Source organism: Loxodonta africana, chromosome 4, assembly GCF_030014295.1.
Source record: "Loxodonta africana isolate mLoxAfr1 chromosome 4, mLoxAfr1.hap2, whole genome shotgun sequence".
Classification (NCBI taxonomy): Eukaryota; Metazoa; Chordata; class Mammalia; order Proboscidea; family Elephantidae; genus Loxodonta; species Loxodonta africana.
Genome location: NC_087345.1, coordinates 54,212,504 through 54,228,360, shown reverse-complemented (window position 1 = coordinate 54,228,360; position 15,857 = coordinate 54,212,504). Strand labels below are relative to the sequence as shown.

Sequence of the window (15,857 nt, the reverse complement as noted above, 5' to 3'; positions counted from 1 at the left end):
TGTTACATTAAACTGAGCTGACCATTTCACTTATTTCCAATAGGCAGTGTTTAAACCCAAAGCAGTATTTAGTTGCTTGATTAATGTGATGAGTGTAGTCATTAAATTGTCTTCTTCAGTTGAGAGTCTATATCAGTCAAAATAAATGGAAAAATGCCAGATCTCTTCTATGATTTATATTCTGTATTACCAACTAAGCCTTTGTCAAGACCAAACCCATTGCCATTGAGTTGATTTTGACTCATAGCAATCCTGTAGGACAGAGTAGAATTGTCCCATAGGGTTTCCAAGGAGTGGCTGGTAGATTTGAACTGCTGAACTTTTGGTTAGCAGCCGAGCTCTTAACCACTGTGCCACCAGGGCTTCATTTGTCTACACCACCAGGGTTTCCTTTGTCTACATAGTGACCCCTGAATAAAATTTAAAAGAAAGGTGGAATAGGCTTACTATTTCAATGGCATTGCTATTTTCATACTACACAGTTAATTGGAAAGTTTTTTTCTCCTCCCTTGAAAAATGTATGTTGCTAAATATGATGTTAGAAATATAAGCTCTGGTGGGACATTTTAATGAAAAGAAGCTTTATGAGAGATGACTCATGCAAAAAGGTTTATCTGTCTTATTCCTTACTCTATCATCTGTACTTAGAAGAGTGACCTTATGATAGGTACTCAATCTGTTGAATGATGAATGAATGAATGAATCAGTGACTGTTACGTTGTCATGGATTGAATTGTGTCCCCCAAAAGTATCTGTCAACTTGGCTAGATCATGATTCCCAGTATTGTGTGATTGTCTACCATTCTGACATCTAATGTGATTTTCCTATGTGTTGTAAATCCTATCTCTATGAAATTGATGAGATGGGATTAGCGGCAGTTATATTAATGAGGCAGGACTCAATCTACAAGATTGGATTGCATTTTGAGCCACTCTCTTTTGAGATATAAAAGAAAGAAGCTAGCAGAGATGACATGGGGATCTCATACTACTAAGAAAGAAGCACCAGGAGCAGAGCACGTCCTTTGGACCTGTGGTCCCAGCGATGAGAAACTCCTTGACCAGGGGAAGATTGATGAGAAGGACCTTCCCCCAGACCCAACAATGAGAGGGAAAGCCTTTCTCTGGAGCTGGCACCCTGAATTTGAACTTCTAGCCTTCTAGACTGTGAGAGAATTAACTTCTCTTTGCTAAAGCCTTCCACTTGTGGTATTTCTGTTATAGCAGCACTAGATGACTGAGACAGAGGTCCTAGGCTGGAGCTCCCCCTCTTTCCTTCAAAGATCAAACTGTATTTTCTTTCAGTAAAGGACACCTGCAGGGAGATCAATCTAAAGAGTAGTCCTTTTACATAGAGATAAATGGAAATGTTTTTAGAAAATCATTTTAAAGAATTAGCAAATTATAGTTCTGTTCATGCTCTGTTTACCTCCTAGTTTTGAGCACAGGTTTTGCCCATTCTAGATACTGAAATCTGCATTGCAATAATCAAATAAAGTGCTCTCGAAACCCCGCTCTGCTGTGGCTGCCTCCCTTCGTTCACTGTCCTTGCAAGCCATGGTCTCTAACTGCTGTTTGTATTTGGTGCCAGATCTTTGCACATGCACAGGCCAGGATCTTGGCACATGTGCAGATCTGGAGAATGTTGTCCTTAACTGACTTCAGACCTGAGCGTCACCAGAGGGGAAGATATTCTCCAGTACACAGCACCATCCAAGCCCCTTTGTAAAGCGAGAAGTCCCACAACTTGGACTTCCTATGAAAAGTGACTCAGCATGACTTAGCATCTGGATCTCCAAATTTGGGCATGGAAAGGCTCAGGGTATAGGGTTTCAGGTGCCAATCCCTGCCCCCTGGGGACTCGAGGACATAAAAGGTCCCTGATCCCCTTGGGCAGGGGGCGTGTGGTCTCTTGGCTGCTAGGCTCCACGTTGCTACTTGTCTGCATGGAAAATAAATTGCCACTTTCTGTTTCCCTTGCAATTGGCCTCCGCCTTATTTTGATCAGCTAGTAGGACAGGAAAATAACTCGAAGAATTCGGTTACACTCTCAGGCTAGAATGATTTCTCCATCTAGGCCTTAACTATTCGACAATAATTTATGACTATTTGTACTGTTACAATATCTAGGAGACTTATTTACTGGTACCATTATGGAGACAAAGAAAAACAAATTTATCCATTCACTGAAAACTCTATACAATTTACTATATGGTAACTATACGATTAACTTAAGCTTAATTACGTTCACTAACTATAAATAATATTTGTTGGAGTTGTGGCATTGATTTTCAATTTCTTTCTGTTGTCTTAAGAGACACCTCTAGTGTCTTTATCTTTTAACTGAAATTTGCTAATACTATACCACTGCCAAACATCTCAATTTAGGGAAATAAATTTAATGTTATCTCACTTTGATCATAAGAGGCAATATTTTTATGTCACATTCTCTACTCTTTCTTAAATCTACATTTTGTAAATTTTCCTGAACTGTTTTTTCCTCACATTAACTTTGTATTGTGGTGGACAGATGTATCCATTTTATAGATGAAGAAACTGAGGATTGGAGAGATAAATTGGCTATCATAATCACACATTTAACTACAAAAAAAAAAAAAGTGGACAAAAGTCCAGGAAATGTTTATTCTTGATCCATTATTCCTGTGGCACTGGGAGGTTTTCTAGAAGTCAGTCTTGGTGACTTTATAACTAGAACTTGCTTTAAGTACTCAATGCTTTATTTTAAACTGATTGTTAGTTTATCCTTGTTTTTCTTTTCTGCTGTAAAGAGTGAGCACACCTGAAGTTTGAGATTCACAGGATTAATTTGAAAGTCAGCAGACAAGTTCAATCAACTCTTCAAATAATTTCATTTAATAAATTAGGAGATGGTCTAATTGAATATAGCAACTACATTCCAAAGTCTTCTGGAAAATTTTTGCTTGATATGCTCTAATTTTTATGAAGCTTTAATGGTTTCAACTGAGCATTAATCATCCAAAAATAGGCAGCTTCACTGGGAAGTTATTTTTATTAATTAATTTGTTCTGAACAAGAACTTTGGAACCATGCTGTGACATTTTAATTTGAAGATATTATTCCAGGTTGTACTATTCTTTATTTGAGTTTTTGAGAAAGATGCATAGAAATTCATTTTAAATGTCTTTGTATTGAAACAATGTTATACCATATTAATTTTTAATAAATTAGAAAATTGTTTTAATCTATTTTTAATAGAGTTTTTTACATATCTTAAATCATGAGCTAAGAATTTAGGGAATTTTTAAAATTTTACCTTAGTCTCTTATTCTTTTTTTAGTTCCAGGAGCAATATTTGATTTACAACTTGCAGAAGTAGAAGCTACACAAATAAGAATTACTTGGAAGAAACCGCGACAGCCAAATGGAATCATTAACCAATACCGAGTGGAAGTGCTGGTTTCAGAAACAGGAGTAATTTTGGAAAATACTTTGCTCACAGGAGTAGATGAGGTACTACACTTTTCATTTCACATCTTAGTGAGCCCTTTCTGCATGGTTCTGGCATTGATAACTTGGAAGCTTTGCCAGCACTCAAACACAAAATCTTTGACAAGTTTCAAAGTACAAAGTGAAGTAAGTTTGGGTGATGTTAAATTGTATTTCATTCTAAGACATGTATCATTAGTTAAGTGCTATTATTCTTTTTAGCATATGAAAAATGTTAATTGAGCCATCAAGCAGGTATCTCTGAGTTGGAATAGACTCTGTGGGCAATGGGTTTGGTTTTTGGTTTAAAAGTACCTCCATAAGTGAATATTATTATGGTAATTTAGTTAATGAATTGTTTGGAAACCTTGCTGTGATTTAAGTACTCCTTCCAAGGCTGTGCTTGCAATTTGGAACAGTTGCTAATGAAAGGCACAGTGATTTTAGAAGCTGTTACTGATAAATGGTTATGTCCTATTTGGTTTTGGGAAGCTAAATTTCTCAGAGCTGCCTCGTTAAAAAAAGACTACCTTTGATTAAATAAATCATTTAACTAAATAAAAGAGATTTAAGCCATTTCATAGATTTAACATAAGAAAATCTGGATCCTTTGGCAACGTGTTTGCTTCCATTTGTCCTGTAAGTCTCATTTTTTTCCCTCCCTTTGTTTCTGACAGGACATGCAGGCAGCACTGATTTCTCTTCACTGTCATCATTGGCCTTACCTAGCCAGCTATTCACTCGTGAGGGCCCTCTAAGCCTCTAGGCTAGTCATATCCAGATATTGTCTTCTCTCTGGGGCACAGAAAGAATAAACATACCTAGGAACAGTGCAGCAATCACTGAGCCTTGGAGATGCCACCTGATGCTGACTGGGTTCCACTGTTTTGGTTCAGAGATGTTGCTGTTTCTAGCTGTGCTCTTATTCCTCCCTCCCTGCCACATAGACTGTCCAGTGTATTTCCAGTACCAGTCTTCTTTCTATGGCAACCACTTGCAAGTTGGCCTTTCCATGTGCTCAGTGCACGCTGGCTACCCGGAATTTATCCCCTCAAATTGTTCACCATCTCCAGCCCTGGGTTAAATTATAATCCTATGGTAACTTCTTTTGTTTGTACAAAAGATGTTGAGTTATGCTTTCTTTGATACTTTAGTTGACAATTCAGGCAAAAGGTAAAGGCTTAACCCTCTGTTCCTGCTGAAAAAAAAAGCGGTCTTAAATTAGAAAGCTGTCCTTTTTAGGACTGGAGATATGTCTTCCAGTTCTGCTAATGATGTCCAATGAAGGGCCAGTCACACCTGTTTCTCTCTTTAAGCCGAGTGGTTCTAGAAACACTTCCTTAAGATTCAACCCGTCTATGAGGTCTGCAATACTTGTGACATAGTAGAAAGAGCATGAGTTTTGGAGCCACACAAATCTGTATTTAAATCCCAACTTGGTCGCTTACTAGGCTGTATAGCAGGGCCTTTAAGAGTGTGGACCCAGGAGACAGAATGCTTGGGTTTAAACCCCATTTTACCACTACTGACTGTATAACCTTGGGAAAATTAGCCTGATCTCTCTGAAACTCAGCTTCCTTTTTTGTAAGATGGGGGATTTAACAGTAGCAAAGGGTTGATAATGAGGATTTAATGAGCCAGTGGCTACAAAACTCTTATAATGTCACGCTAAATATTTTTGAACTGTTCTGATTATCAATCATTGTGTTGGGCCTTTAGCCCTAGTGAGCTCTCATTGAAGTTTCTTTATCCTCTTTCAATAAAATGAGACATTATACTTCTCTTTATCTCTGTAATGGTATCTTTTTTCATTAGATCAGATTAATTTCTAATATTTCTGCTTCCCCTTGAGTTCATCTTTCAGGAAGATGATGTGGGGAAACAGAAAATGGGAGAGGCTCAAAATCTAAATGAACCTGGGCCTCGAGGCTGGTTTTGCCATGTTCTGGCTCGATGATCTCGGATAGGTCAATTTTTAGAAATTTGGTGCTCTCATTTTTATTATTATTGTTGTTGTTATCTGCCGTCAAATCGATTCCGATTTGTGATGACCCCATGTGTGCAGAGTAGAACTCTTTTCTCTCTATATAGGGTGTTCAAGGCTATAACCTTACAGCACCAGATTGCCAGGCCTGTCTTCCAAGGTACCTCTGTGTGGGTTAAAACCACCAACCTTTAGGCTAATAGTTAGGCACTTAACCATTTGCACCACCCAGGGACTCCTCTCATTTTTATAATAGAGCTTACATATCCATCTGTCTTAGTGATCCAATACTGTTATAACAGAAATACCACAAGTGGATGGCTTAACAAAGAGAAATTTATTTCCTCACAGTTTAGAAGGCTAGAAATCCAAATTCAGGACGTCAGCTCCAGGGGAAGGTTTTCTCTGTCAGCTCTGGAGGAAGGTCCTTGCCATCACTCTTCCCCTGAACTAGGAGCTTCTCTGCATAGAAGCCCCGGGTCCAAAGGATGCACTCTGCTTCCAGCATGGCTTTCTTGATGGTATGAGGTCCCCAACTCTCTGCTTGCTTCCCTTTCCTTTTATCTCTTATAAGATAAAAGATAGTGCAGGCCACACCCTAGGGAAACTCTCTTTATATTGGATAAGTGATGTGACCTGGGTAAGGGTGTTACAATCCCACCCTAATCCTCTTTAACATAAAATTGCAATCACATAATGGAGGACAACCACACAATACTGGGAATCATGGCCTAACCAAGTTGATACATACTTTTGGGGGACACAGTTCAATACATGACACCATCTTATATGGTGGGGAGTAAATGAGATGACATATAAAACACCTATCCCTTTCCTTGACCTTGGCATACCTTTTAGGATAAAATTTTTTCTCCTTCCATTCACACCTAAACTTTTCAAAGAGTAGCCTTCACTCCCTATCTCAAAGACTCTTTAAATCTTTGAAATGTTGTCAGAAGTCACCAGTGACTTCACAAGCGTCAGATACAGTGATTATATATTTTTAGCCATCCTCATCTTCTTTATATCCCCCCAAATCTATTCTTCTGCTCCTCTCATTCCAGCTTTTGCACAATGGGCTATTTTATTCATTCCTTCCTATTTTCTCCGCTTTCAGACACTATGACTTTGTAATACTTTGCCATACTCTCATGATCTCGCAGTTTCAGTTGTTGCTTTCTGTTTGCATGACTCTTGATTTGCCTTCAATTCTCATCTTTCTCTCTGTTACTGTGGATTCTCAACAACATACATTTGCTGGAAGATTCTTCTAGGGCTTATCACATCTAAATTCATGTTGCCCTGTAAAAACAAAACAAAACAAAACAAAACAAAAATCTTCTTTAAGATACCAAGGCCTGGTTCATGACAGGAGGGAGAAAGTGAAATTGGGATGATGAATAGACATTAGAGATATTGGGACAATGATGGTGACCTGTGAAGGTCCCTACAGGGCATACAAGAAGGTGGTCTGTCCAGGCAATTAATAGTTTCAGTGTATCAAGAACAGAGCCTGAAGAGAGGCTAAACTTGAAGCCTAGGTACCAAGTAACAGGTTTAGCATTCCTAATCCCCTAGACTGAGCATACTGCAGATCTCTGACCTGAGTGTGGTTGAATCTAAAAGTCAATCTCTAACCAACAGTGGCTTGGAAACCTTGGAGTCACTTCTGACTCTTGATTCTACTTAGCACTCAATAGCCACTTAATGACGTTGGTTTCTACCTACACAGTCAACCTACATACACCTGTATTCCATTGCTGCTACCCCTGCCCAAGCTCAGGGTTGCATAATCTCTTGCCTGGACTAGTGTTGTTATTTCAGAGAATTGGTTTTCTATTGCTGTGCAACAAATCGCCACAAACTTGGCACTTAAAATGGCCCACATTTATTATCTCACAGTTTCTGTGTGCCAGGGGCCCATCTTAGATGGGCTGTCTCTTTAGAGTCTCATAAGGCTGCAATCCAGGTTCCAGGTGAACTCTGTGCTTATGTGGAGTCTTGACTGGAAGAATCACTTTCAGACTCACCCAAGTTTGTGGCAGAATTCATTTCCTTGTGGCTGGAGAACAAGGGCCCTGGTTTCTGCTGGCTGTTGGAACCTCCTGTTCCTCTAGGCTTCCCACAGTTTCTTCCCACATGGGCTTTCCCAGTATGGCCATTACTTCAACAAGTAGGTAAGGAAAGCTCTAGTCTATAGAATGTAATGTACCACAGGAGTAACATCCCATCGCCTTTGCCTTTTTCTGTTGACTAGAAGCAAGTCACAGGTTCTCTTACATCAAGGAGAGGGGATTACATAAAAGTGTGAACACCAGGTGATAATGGAAGACCACCTTAGTGGCTGCTCACCACTCTTTCCCAGTATACTATTTCATATTTCACCCATGTATAAGAATAATTCTTCTAAGTTTATCATTTAATTATAAAAGTAGCCTAACATAAATTGAAAATAGATGGGGTAAGGTGTGTATGTATCTGTGTAAGTAATCTAATGCCCACTATCATAGCAGAAAGCCAGTAGATACTGCATAAAATGAGTGGGTCAAAACAAAGCAGTGTGAGTATATTATTTAGTGATTTAGAAGTAAACACCATAAGTGGTAAACCCAGAAGTATTGCTTTGGGGAGTAAAATTAGGAGCAAGGGAAATTTGCATAGGGAATGTTATATTCATGGTAAATCCTTTATCTTTCTTTTTTGTTTTGTAGCCGTGTGCATATATTTATGATGATGATGAAACTTAAGAATATTAAAATACAAAAAAAATAAAAAATAAATTTTTATTATTTATTTATTTATATATATATTAAAATATAATCATCCTATATTATGCTTGATCTGATCACTACTGTATTGAAATTTTTTTCAATGGCCCTTCATTATCTACGAAGCCCTGGTGGCATGGTGGTTAAGAGCTTGGATGCTAACCAAAAGGTCAGCAGTTCGAATCCACTATCCTCTCCTTGGAAATCCTATAGGGCAATTCTACTCTGTCCTATAGGGTCACTATGAGTAGGAACTGACTTGATGGCAACGGGTTATGGGTTTACATTATCTACAATTTACAGTCAAAATTCCTTTCATTATTGATCCTCTGTCATCTGACCTTAGCTTTAGATTATTTCCTATAAAATTTATCTCTTTTTAGAGAAAAATTTAGTTCCTTGGTGCTTGTGTAAGAGTAAAATAAAATACTGAATAAATATGTCTATAAATTAATCCCATCAGTAGTGGTAAGAGTGTTAACTAAATAAGTGAATAGATTCAAATTATGAAAACTTACTCTAAAAGATATATATTCTTATAAACTTTAATAATTATTTCACTAGACTATAAAATTTCTGATAGGCCTTTCTGTTTTATCTATATCTATTGTTCCTTGATAAACAGGGACTATATAGACAAGATAAAATATGTACTTTTAATATTCAAACAAATATTTTAAAAAGATATCAGAACATTGAATCTCAGAATTGAAGATTTTTATTTGAACTTCCTAATTTATACATGCATCTCATTTATAACATTCCTAATAAACAGTTGGAATATGAGCCTGTGCTAAAATATTTAGCCATATCCAATAATGGGATATCCACTATCACAAAAACAGCTCATATTTTATAAATTTTAAAACATTCTTCTTTATGGTCACATGAGCATATATTTATTAAGTAACTGTGACATTCCAGGCATTCTGTTAGGCGTAGAAAATACAAAGATGAGTAAGGAAACTACCCTGTCCTTTAACTCTACTGAATTGCAATATTTGTCCTCTAAATTTTATGTTTGTCCCTTCTCTCCCCTAGAGACCCATACAGTAGATTATAGTAGCTAGCAATGTGGGATTTGGAACCAGAAAAAATATGTTGCAATTCTACTCCTGCTATCACTAGTTTTGTGAACTGAACAGTTGATTCGCCTATCTTTACTGTAAAATGGAGCTGATAGTATCTATCCCTTTGGGCTGTAATGAAATGAGATAATATGGATAATACAGTGTTTAGCACTGTATCTGACACATGATAGCTTAAAATGTTAGTACTTGCAGTTATAATACACAACTATTTAACTTCTATTTATCATTTGTTGACAGTAGCCCAGGTTTCCCTAAGGCTTAACATCCTCAATTTCACATCAGTCATGGTTCCCAGGTCCTTTATATTACTGATTGCTGTCCTGTGTGTATTTTCCAGTTTGGCCATGATCCTCTTACTCAGCTAAACAACGTATTCCATACATAGTTTGACCAGAGCCAAATTAAGCAGAATTATTTTCTCCCTTGGTGTGAATTTCTACTTTTATCCATGCAGTCAAAGAATAAAAATTAATTTCTTTGGGAACCTCATTCTACTGAGACTAAAGTCCGAAAAGCCCTAAAGTCATCTCTGTAATGAACTGCTAACACTCAGATATTTCCCTGTACTTGTTTGTTCTTCTGTTAGGAATGTGGGGCATTTTTCCCTAACACACTCCATCTTGCTGTCTAGTATCACAAACATCTGATATTCTTACAGATACATCTTTTCATCTAACATATATCTCGGATATGTCAGTATTTGTCATTGGCAAACTTGAGAAGTAAGCCAGCTAAGTGCTTGGCTAATTGCTGTGGAGTTAGGCTGAGAACAGGACCTGAGAGTAGTTTGGGAATGCATTGGGATATGCTTTGTTGAGCATACAAAACATAAACAGAATCACACCGTAAGGATTTGTCACCCAAATGATGTGTAGAATGAGACAGTATCCGTTAAGAGGTTTCCAACCACATAGTAACTGTGTTTGTTTTTATCACTACTTGATAACAGTTAGCCTTAACTACGTAATACTTTATAATAAAATATAGAGTGTTTCTTAGAAATAAGTCAAACTTTTCATTAATTTAACTCCATAGACTTTTAGTGAGTCTAAATTGATAAATTCTTTAAAAAAAAAGTAAAATCATATTAGATATAATGAAGATTATTACATGTAAAATCAAGTTTATTCAGGTGTGTTAAGAATACAACTCTACAAACTTCTAATTCTTTCACTTCTAAATTCCAAGGCTTCCTGGGTAGCATATGAGAAAGAAGTCTTTCATGTTGATGAATTGTGACATTCCCTAATGGTTCTCAGTTGGTAAAGATTTTGCCCCCAGGAGACATTTGGCAATCTCTGGAGACATTTCTGGAGTCCTGGTGGTACAGTGGTTAAGAGTTCGAATGCTAGCCAAAAGGTCAGCAGTCTGAATCCACCAGCTGCTCTTTGGGAACTTTACGGTGCAGTTTTACTCTATCCTATAGGGTCGCTATGAGTCAGAATCGACTCGATGGCAACAGGTTGGGTTTTATTTGTTTTTTTAAGAGACATTTCTAGTTGTCAGGACTGGAGGGATGCTACTAGTTTCTGGTGGGTAGGGAACAGAGGTGCTGCTAAACATCCTACAATATCCAGAATAGCCCCATACAACAGAAAATTATCCATTCTAGAGTGTCAGTAGTGATGATGGTGGGCACTCTGGACATAGTGAATGAGTCCAAAACTTTTAGAACTTATAATGGACCTTTTTTTCTCCTTCTATTTCCTCCATTTCCACTACTGCTTCTTTCTGCTCCTTCCCAGTACTCTGTTAACTTCTCTTCCTTAACATTTTTGCTTCTAAAATTATTTATTTTTAGTCCTTTGAAATATCTAATATCATCTAATGCCATTTATAAAGAAGTAAAGCATGAGACTAGTCACATCATGGCACACTTGGTAATAATTAGTTACATTCTGGATTGCTATGAAATAAAAGTTGGAATCACTATCTTGTTATGAAGGGTCTTTCCAGTGAATACTAGAATTTGTGAGAAATTTGGAGACTCGAAAGTATTCAGGTCAATTTTAGGTTGAAATGACAGTTTGTCAACAGTGATGTGTAACTAAGTTAATTGATGGAATGCTATGGCTTCTCAATAATTTATCTAACATGGGGTAGAAAATGTTGAGAGATTTAATGCAAAAATCATAGTTCATGGGGAAATTCTTTGTACTACCTCATTCTACCTTCAGTAGGGTTTGTACACAGTAGATCCTCAAAGGGTGACTGATTGATAGTGGAAACAGCTGTGTTGTACAGGCATAAAATATTGACTGGAATACCAGAGCATCTCTGAGTTATGTGTTTGTGATTCATGCCCCCTGATTTCCCTGTGGAGGCCGAAGTGGTTGTTGGAAGATGGAAGACCTTTAACTTGTCCGACATAGACATAGGATTCCTTATCCAGAGATTTATTTATTTATTTTTTAATCACGAAGGCTACTAGAGTAGATCTTATAGATGTCTTCCTGCTTTTCACCACAACACTTTTCTGGCTAAAGGCTTTCCAAGATTTAGATAATTTTGTTATGTAAATATCATTGGGAGGACTGGATAGTTTCTTGAATCTTCTTTCTTTTATCTCTCAGAAAAGTTAATATTGAAATGATGTACCTTTTTTGATTGTTAAACTTGAAACCAAACTTGTTGCCCTCCAATTGATTCACAGCAATCCCATAGGACAGAGTAGAACTGCCTCACAGGGTTTCTAAGGAGCATGTGGTGGATTCGAACTGCTGACCTTTGTGGTTAGCAGGTGCACAACCAGGCCTCTGAACTACATGAACTGCCCTAGAATTTATTGTTTCCCTGAGCATTTACTATTTTTCTTGAAAAAACTAAGGGCTTTGATATTAGAAAGAAATAGAAAACCTGTTTTTGGCCCTAGGTGTAAAGACTCAAACACATGTAAAACCCCCCAAAAACCAAACCTGTTGCCATTGAGTTGATTCTGACTCATAGGGACCCCATAGAACACAGTACAACTGCCTCATAAGGTTTCCAAAGAGCCCCTGGTAGATTCAAATTGCCAGCCTTTTGGTTAGCAACCAAGCTCTTAACCACTGTGCTACCAGGGTAGCACCTATACCTATACCTATACTCAAATTTCCCTGATTATCTCCAAGGCCTACCTTGGTAGGTTTTTCTAATCAGAATCCAAACAATGTCCACACTCTTAAGTCAAATTGTTTTTGATTAATTTTAGTCTTATTTCCACAGTCCACATACTACACAAAATATCTGGCTAAAGGCTTTCCAAGGTTTAGATAATTTTAAATATCATTGGGAGGACTGGATAGTTTCTCGAACCTTCTCCATTCTTTTATCTGTTGGACAAGTTACTATTTAAATGACCTACCTTTGTTGATGGTTAAACTGCCTGAAACCAAACCTACTGCCCTTCAGTTGATTCATAGTGACCCTATAGGACAGAGTAAAGCTGCCACTTCTTTTGAACTTGACATGTATGAGATACATTATTGGATCTAAGAACAATCATGGTTAAAATATTCCTTAGGTCTAGATCCTTGGATAGGTCTGCCATGAATCCTGTTTGAAAAACTATTACCATGCAGTTTTGATCGTGTGTGAAACTTGACTCAATTCAGAAGAACTACTATCATTGATGTGCATCAAATAGGCACACTTGGCTTCTCACACCTGGAATGCAAATGGGGTACAAAGGTACAAAGGTTTGTAAAACACCTTAAGAACTCTTACCTTTTCAGGGGTGAGAAGGTAAGCTATTTTAGTCCAGAAGACTTTGTACAAGGATGTCTGATTTTACCAGTTAGAATCTAGTTCAAGTCACAAACAAATAAATCTGCTTCTTCCCAAAATACAGTATTGGTCTTTTGAGATACAGGACTCATCACAATGTGTTATAAGGATGCAGGAAGTCAGTAGCTTGAGAATGCAGTCTTGGAATGTAAACAACGATAATGGAAATAATATTATCTTTAGAAAGCATGTTTTCAAAGTCACTAGTTTTTTTTTTTTTTTAACTAATAATACTTAAGTCAGACTACTATTAAGTGTAACTGTCACAAGCAGTATTTGTAAATGTCTATTTTTAATTACAGTATGTAAATGACCCCATGGTTGCAGGAACTGTGAACATAGTAGAACCAATGACAGGATTATTAGAAGGTTCGGCAGAGATGTCTTCTGACCTGCACTCATTGGCTACACTTGTGTATAACAACCTTCCATATAATAACTTTCCTGAAAGGATTAGAGCCGAAGACCAGCGTTCAACAGCTGGTAGGTAAAATTTTTATTTTCTATAAAGTGTCTCTATGCCACCAGTACTGCTAGCACATATATGAACTTTAGCTTAGAGTTCAACCAAATTATTAATGGTCCATGGGCTGGAGTCAGATTTTTTTAACTGTTGAATAACTTCGAGCAGCAAATGGGAATGCCACACAGTCAGGGGCTGGCCCCTCCTAACCCGTTTGACCTTCTCCCTAGAAAAAGTAGCACCCTAGAGTCCCTGGCCAAGCTGCATAGACAATCAGTTATTACAGTTGCCAAAGCAGGTGTGATGAGAAGGGATTAACATATCTTCAAATCATTTACAGGCCTCGTGCTCTGTGCAGCTTTTGACTAATAGGTTTTCAAATGTCACTAAAGGTAAATAGGTCAGAAAGTTACAACTCTAGCGTGTGGGGTGATAAACAGGTGTAGGTGACCCAGTTGATGTGGTGATGTCATTAGCATACACACTTGCTCTTCAGGGTCAATGGATCTTATTGTTTCTAAAAGGGGAATGGTCATATATAGCCAATTAAAAATACTTTGTTAGACAACACTGATGCTATCTCTGTTTTTTGTGCAATGTTGAGCGAGCAGAATAACTTATTTCATTGCCTTTTCTCTGATTTGGTATTTGCCACATACCAGAATAAAAGTGGTATCCCATTTATGGTAAAATTGGTTGAAAAAATTACATTACATTTAAAATATGTTTATTTCATTTTTTGACCATTTTGTCTTGTGCAAAGAAGACTGAGAACAACACTAAAAACCAAGAGGTCCAGGATTCCTGATACAGATGTCTCCTTGAATACTTCATATTTGGCCTAAATAGCTAATAAATATTTTCAGAAGTATAAGTTCCGAATAAAGTAAAAAGTCTAACATTTCTTGAAATCCTGGTTCAAGCGTGTCTTTTATGCAAGCAAGCTTGCTTTTAAGTATTACTGGGTTTAGGCGTGCTGAATTTTGAGTCCAAATGAAAGTCTTATTCTTGTAGCTCTCATATTTAACCTAGTACTGATTTGTAATATATCAGTTTGATATTGGATACATAGTCTGTCTTTTCAGAAATAATTTCTAGCTGGTATCCTTTAGAAAGGTATTTTTTTATCAAAAAAATGTTCTTGCCTTCCAGAATAGTGTTTAGAACTAGCAAAACTGTGTTATGAGTACAAAATGTTTATAGTTATTGTTGTGTGTGTGGGTCATATTGACAATACATTGTAATAGTATGGTTTCTGTATATAAATGCTTTTTATATTTTTAAAATGATGAATATATCTTTCATATAAAGGAGTGCACGGAGAGATTAATGAATAATGTACAACTTAAGATTTCACTGTGTGAGCAAAAATAATTTTGAAAGTGAAGTCAAACACCTTTTTTTCCCCCTGATTTCAAATAGTTACTATGCGGAATCAGTACATCACTGACATTGCTGCTGAACAGCTGTCTTACGTTATCAGGAGACTTGTACCTTTCACTGAGCACATGATTAGTGTATCTGCTTTCACCATCATGGGAGAAGGACCACCAACGGTTCTCAATGTTAGGACACGTGAACAAGGTAAGAATGTGTTTCCTTTCAAATAATTACCTGCAAATATTACTTGTGCCCATTGTAATACTTTTTCTTTTCATTCATATTAATTGTTCATTCTTCTTTTCAAGTGCCAAGCTCCATCCAAATTATAAACTATAAAAATATTAGTTCTTCATCTATTTTATTATATTGGGATCCTCCAGAATATCCCAATGGAAAAATAACTCATTATACAATTTATGCAATGGAACTGGATACAAACAGAGCGTTCCAGATGACTACTATAGATAACAGCTTTCTCATAACAGGTAGAACAAAGTTTTGTCCTTAACATTTCTGTTCCGATGACAAATATGCACCTCCCTATTGCCTTAACGCTGCAGAAAATGTGCTATGTCATTTTAGATTTTGTTGTGCAGTGCTGCCATGGATATCTTGACAAATATCTGAAGAAATAACTTGATTAAATTTGTTTTCCTTTAACTATGTTTACCCAAAAAGAAATTAAAAGCACCACAATTTTCATAGGAATGTACTTAACCTAGAAAGTCTTATGCCTGGTTCATCAATATTGAAGACCTGAATAAATGGATGTAAAAAAATCAACTGAAGTAATTAAGCTGACATGGTGTTTGTATCAAGTCAACTCTACCCTATAGTGTGCCAAATATTATTTTTCAGTTTTAGAATATTGCCTTAATCTTTTAGGAGAGAACTAAAACCTCATCAACATGGAAAGGCCTTAAAACCCCAAGGAA

At 37.0% G+C, this 15,857-nt stretch overlaps 1 protein-coding gene across 1 annotated transcript in view; it reads left to right on the top strand.

Moving 5' to 3' along the window:
* The window catches only part of PTPRQ (protein tyrosine phosphatase receptor type Q), a 253,770-nt gene that overhangs the window by 25,097 nt on the left and 212,816 nt on the right, over positions 1–15,857 (top strand). The window contains 4 exon segments of the mRNA XM_003405222.4: positions 3,320–3,492; positions 13,379–13,559; positions 14,962–15,123; positions 15,228–15,407. Coding sequence (XP_003405270.2) covers positions 3,320–3,492; positions 13,379–13,559; positions 14,962–15,123; positions 15,228–15,407 — 696 coding nt within the window.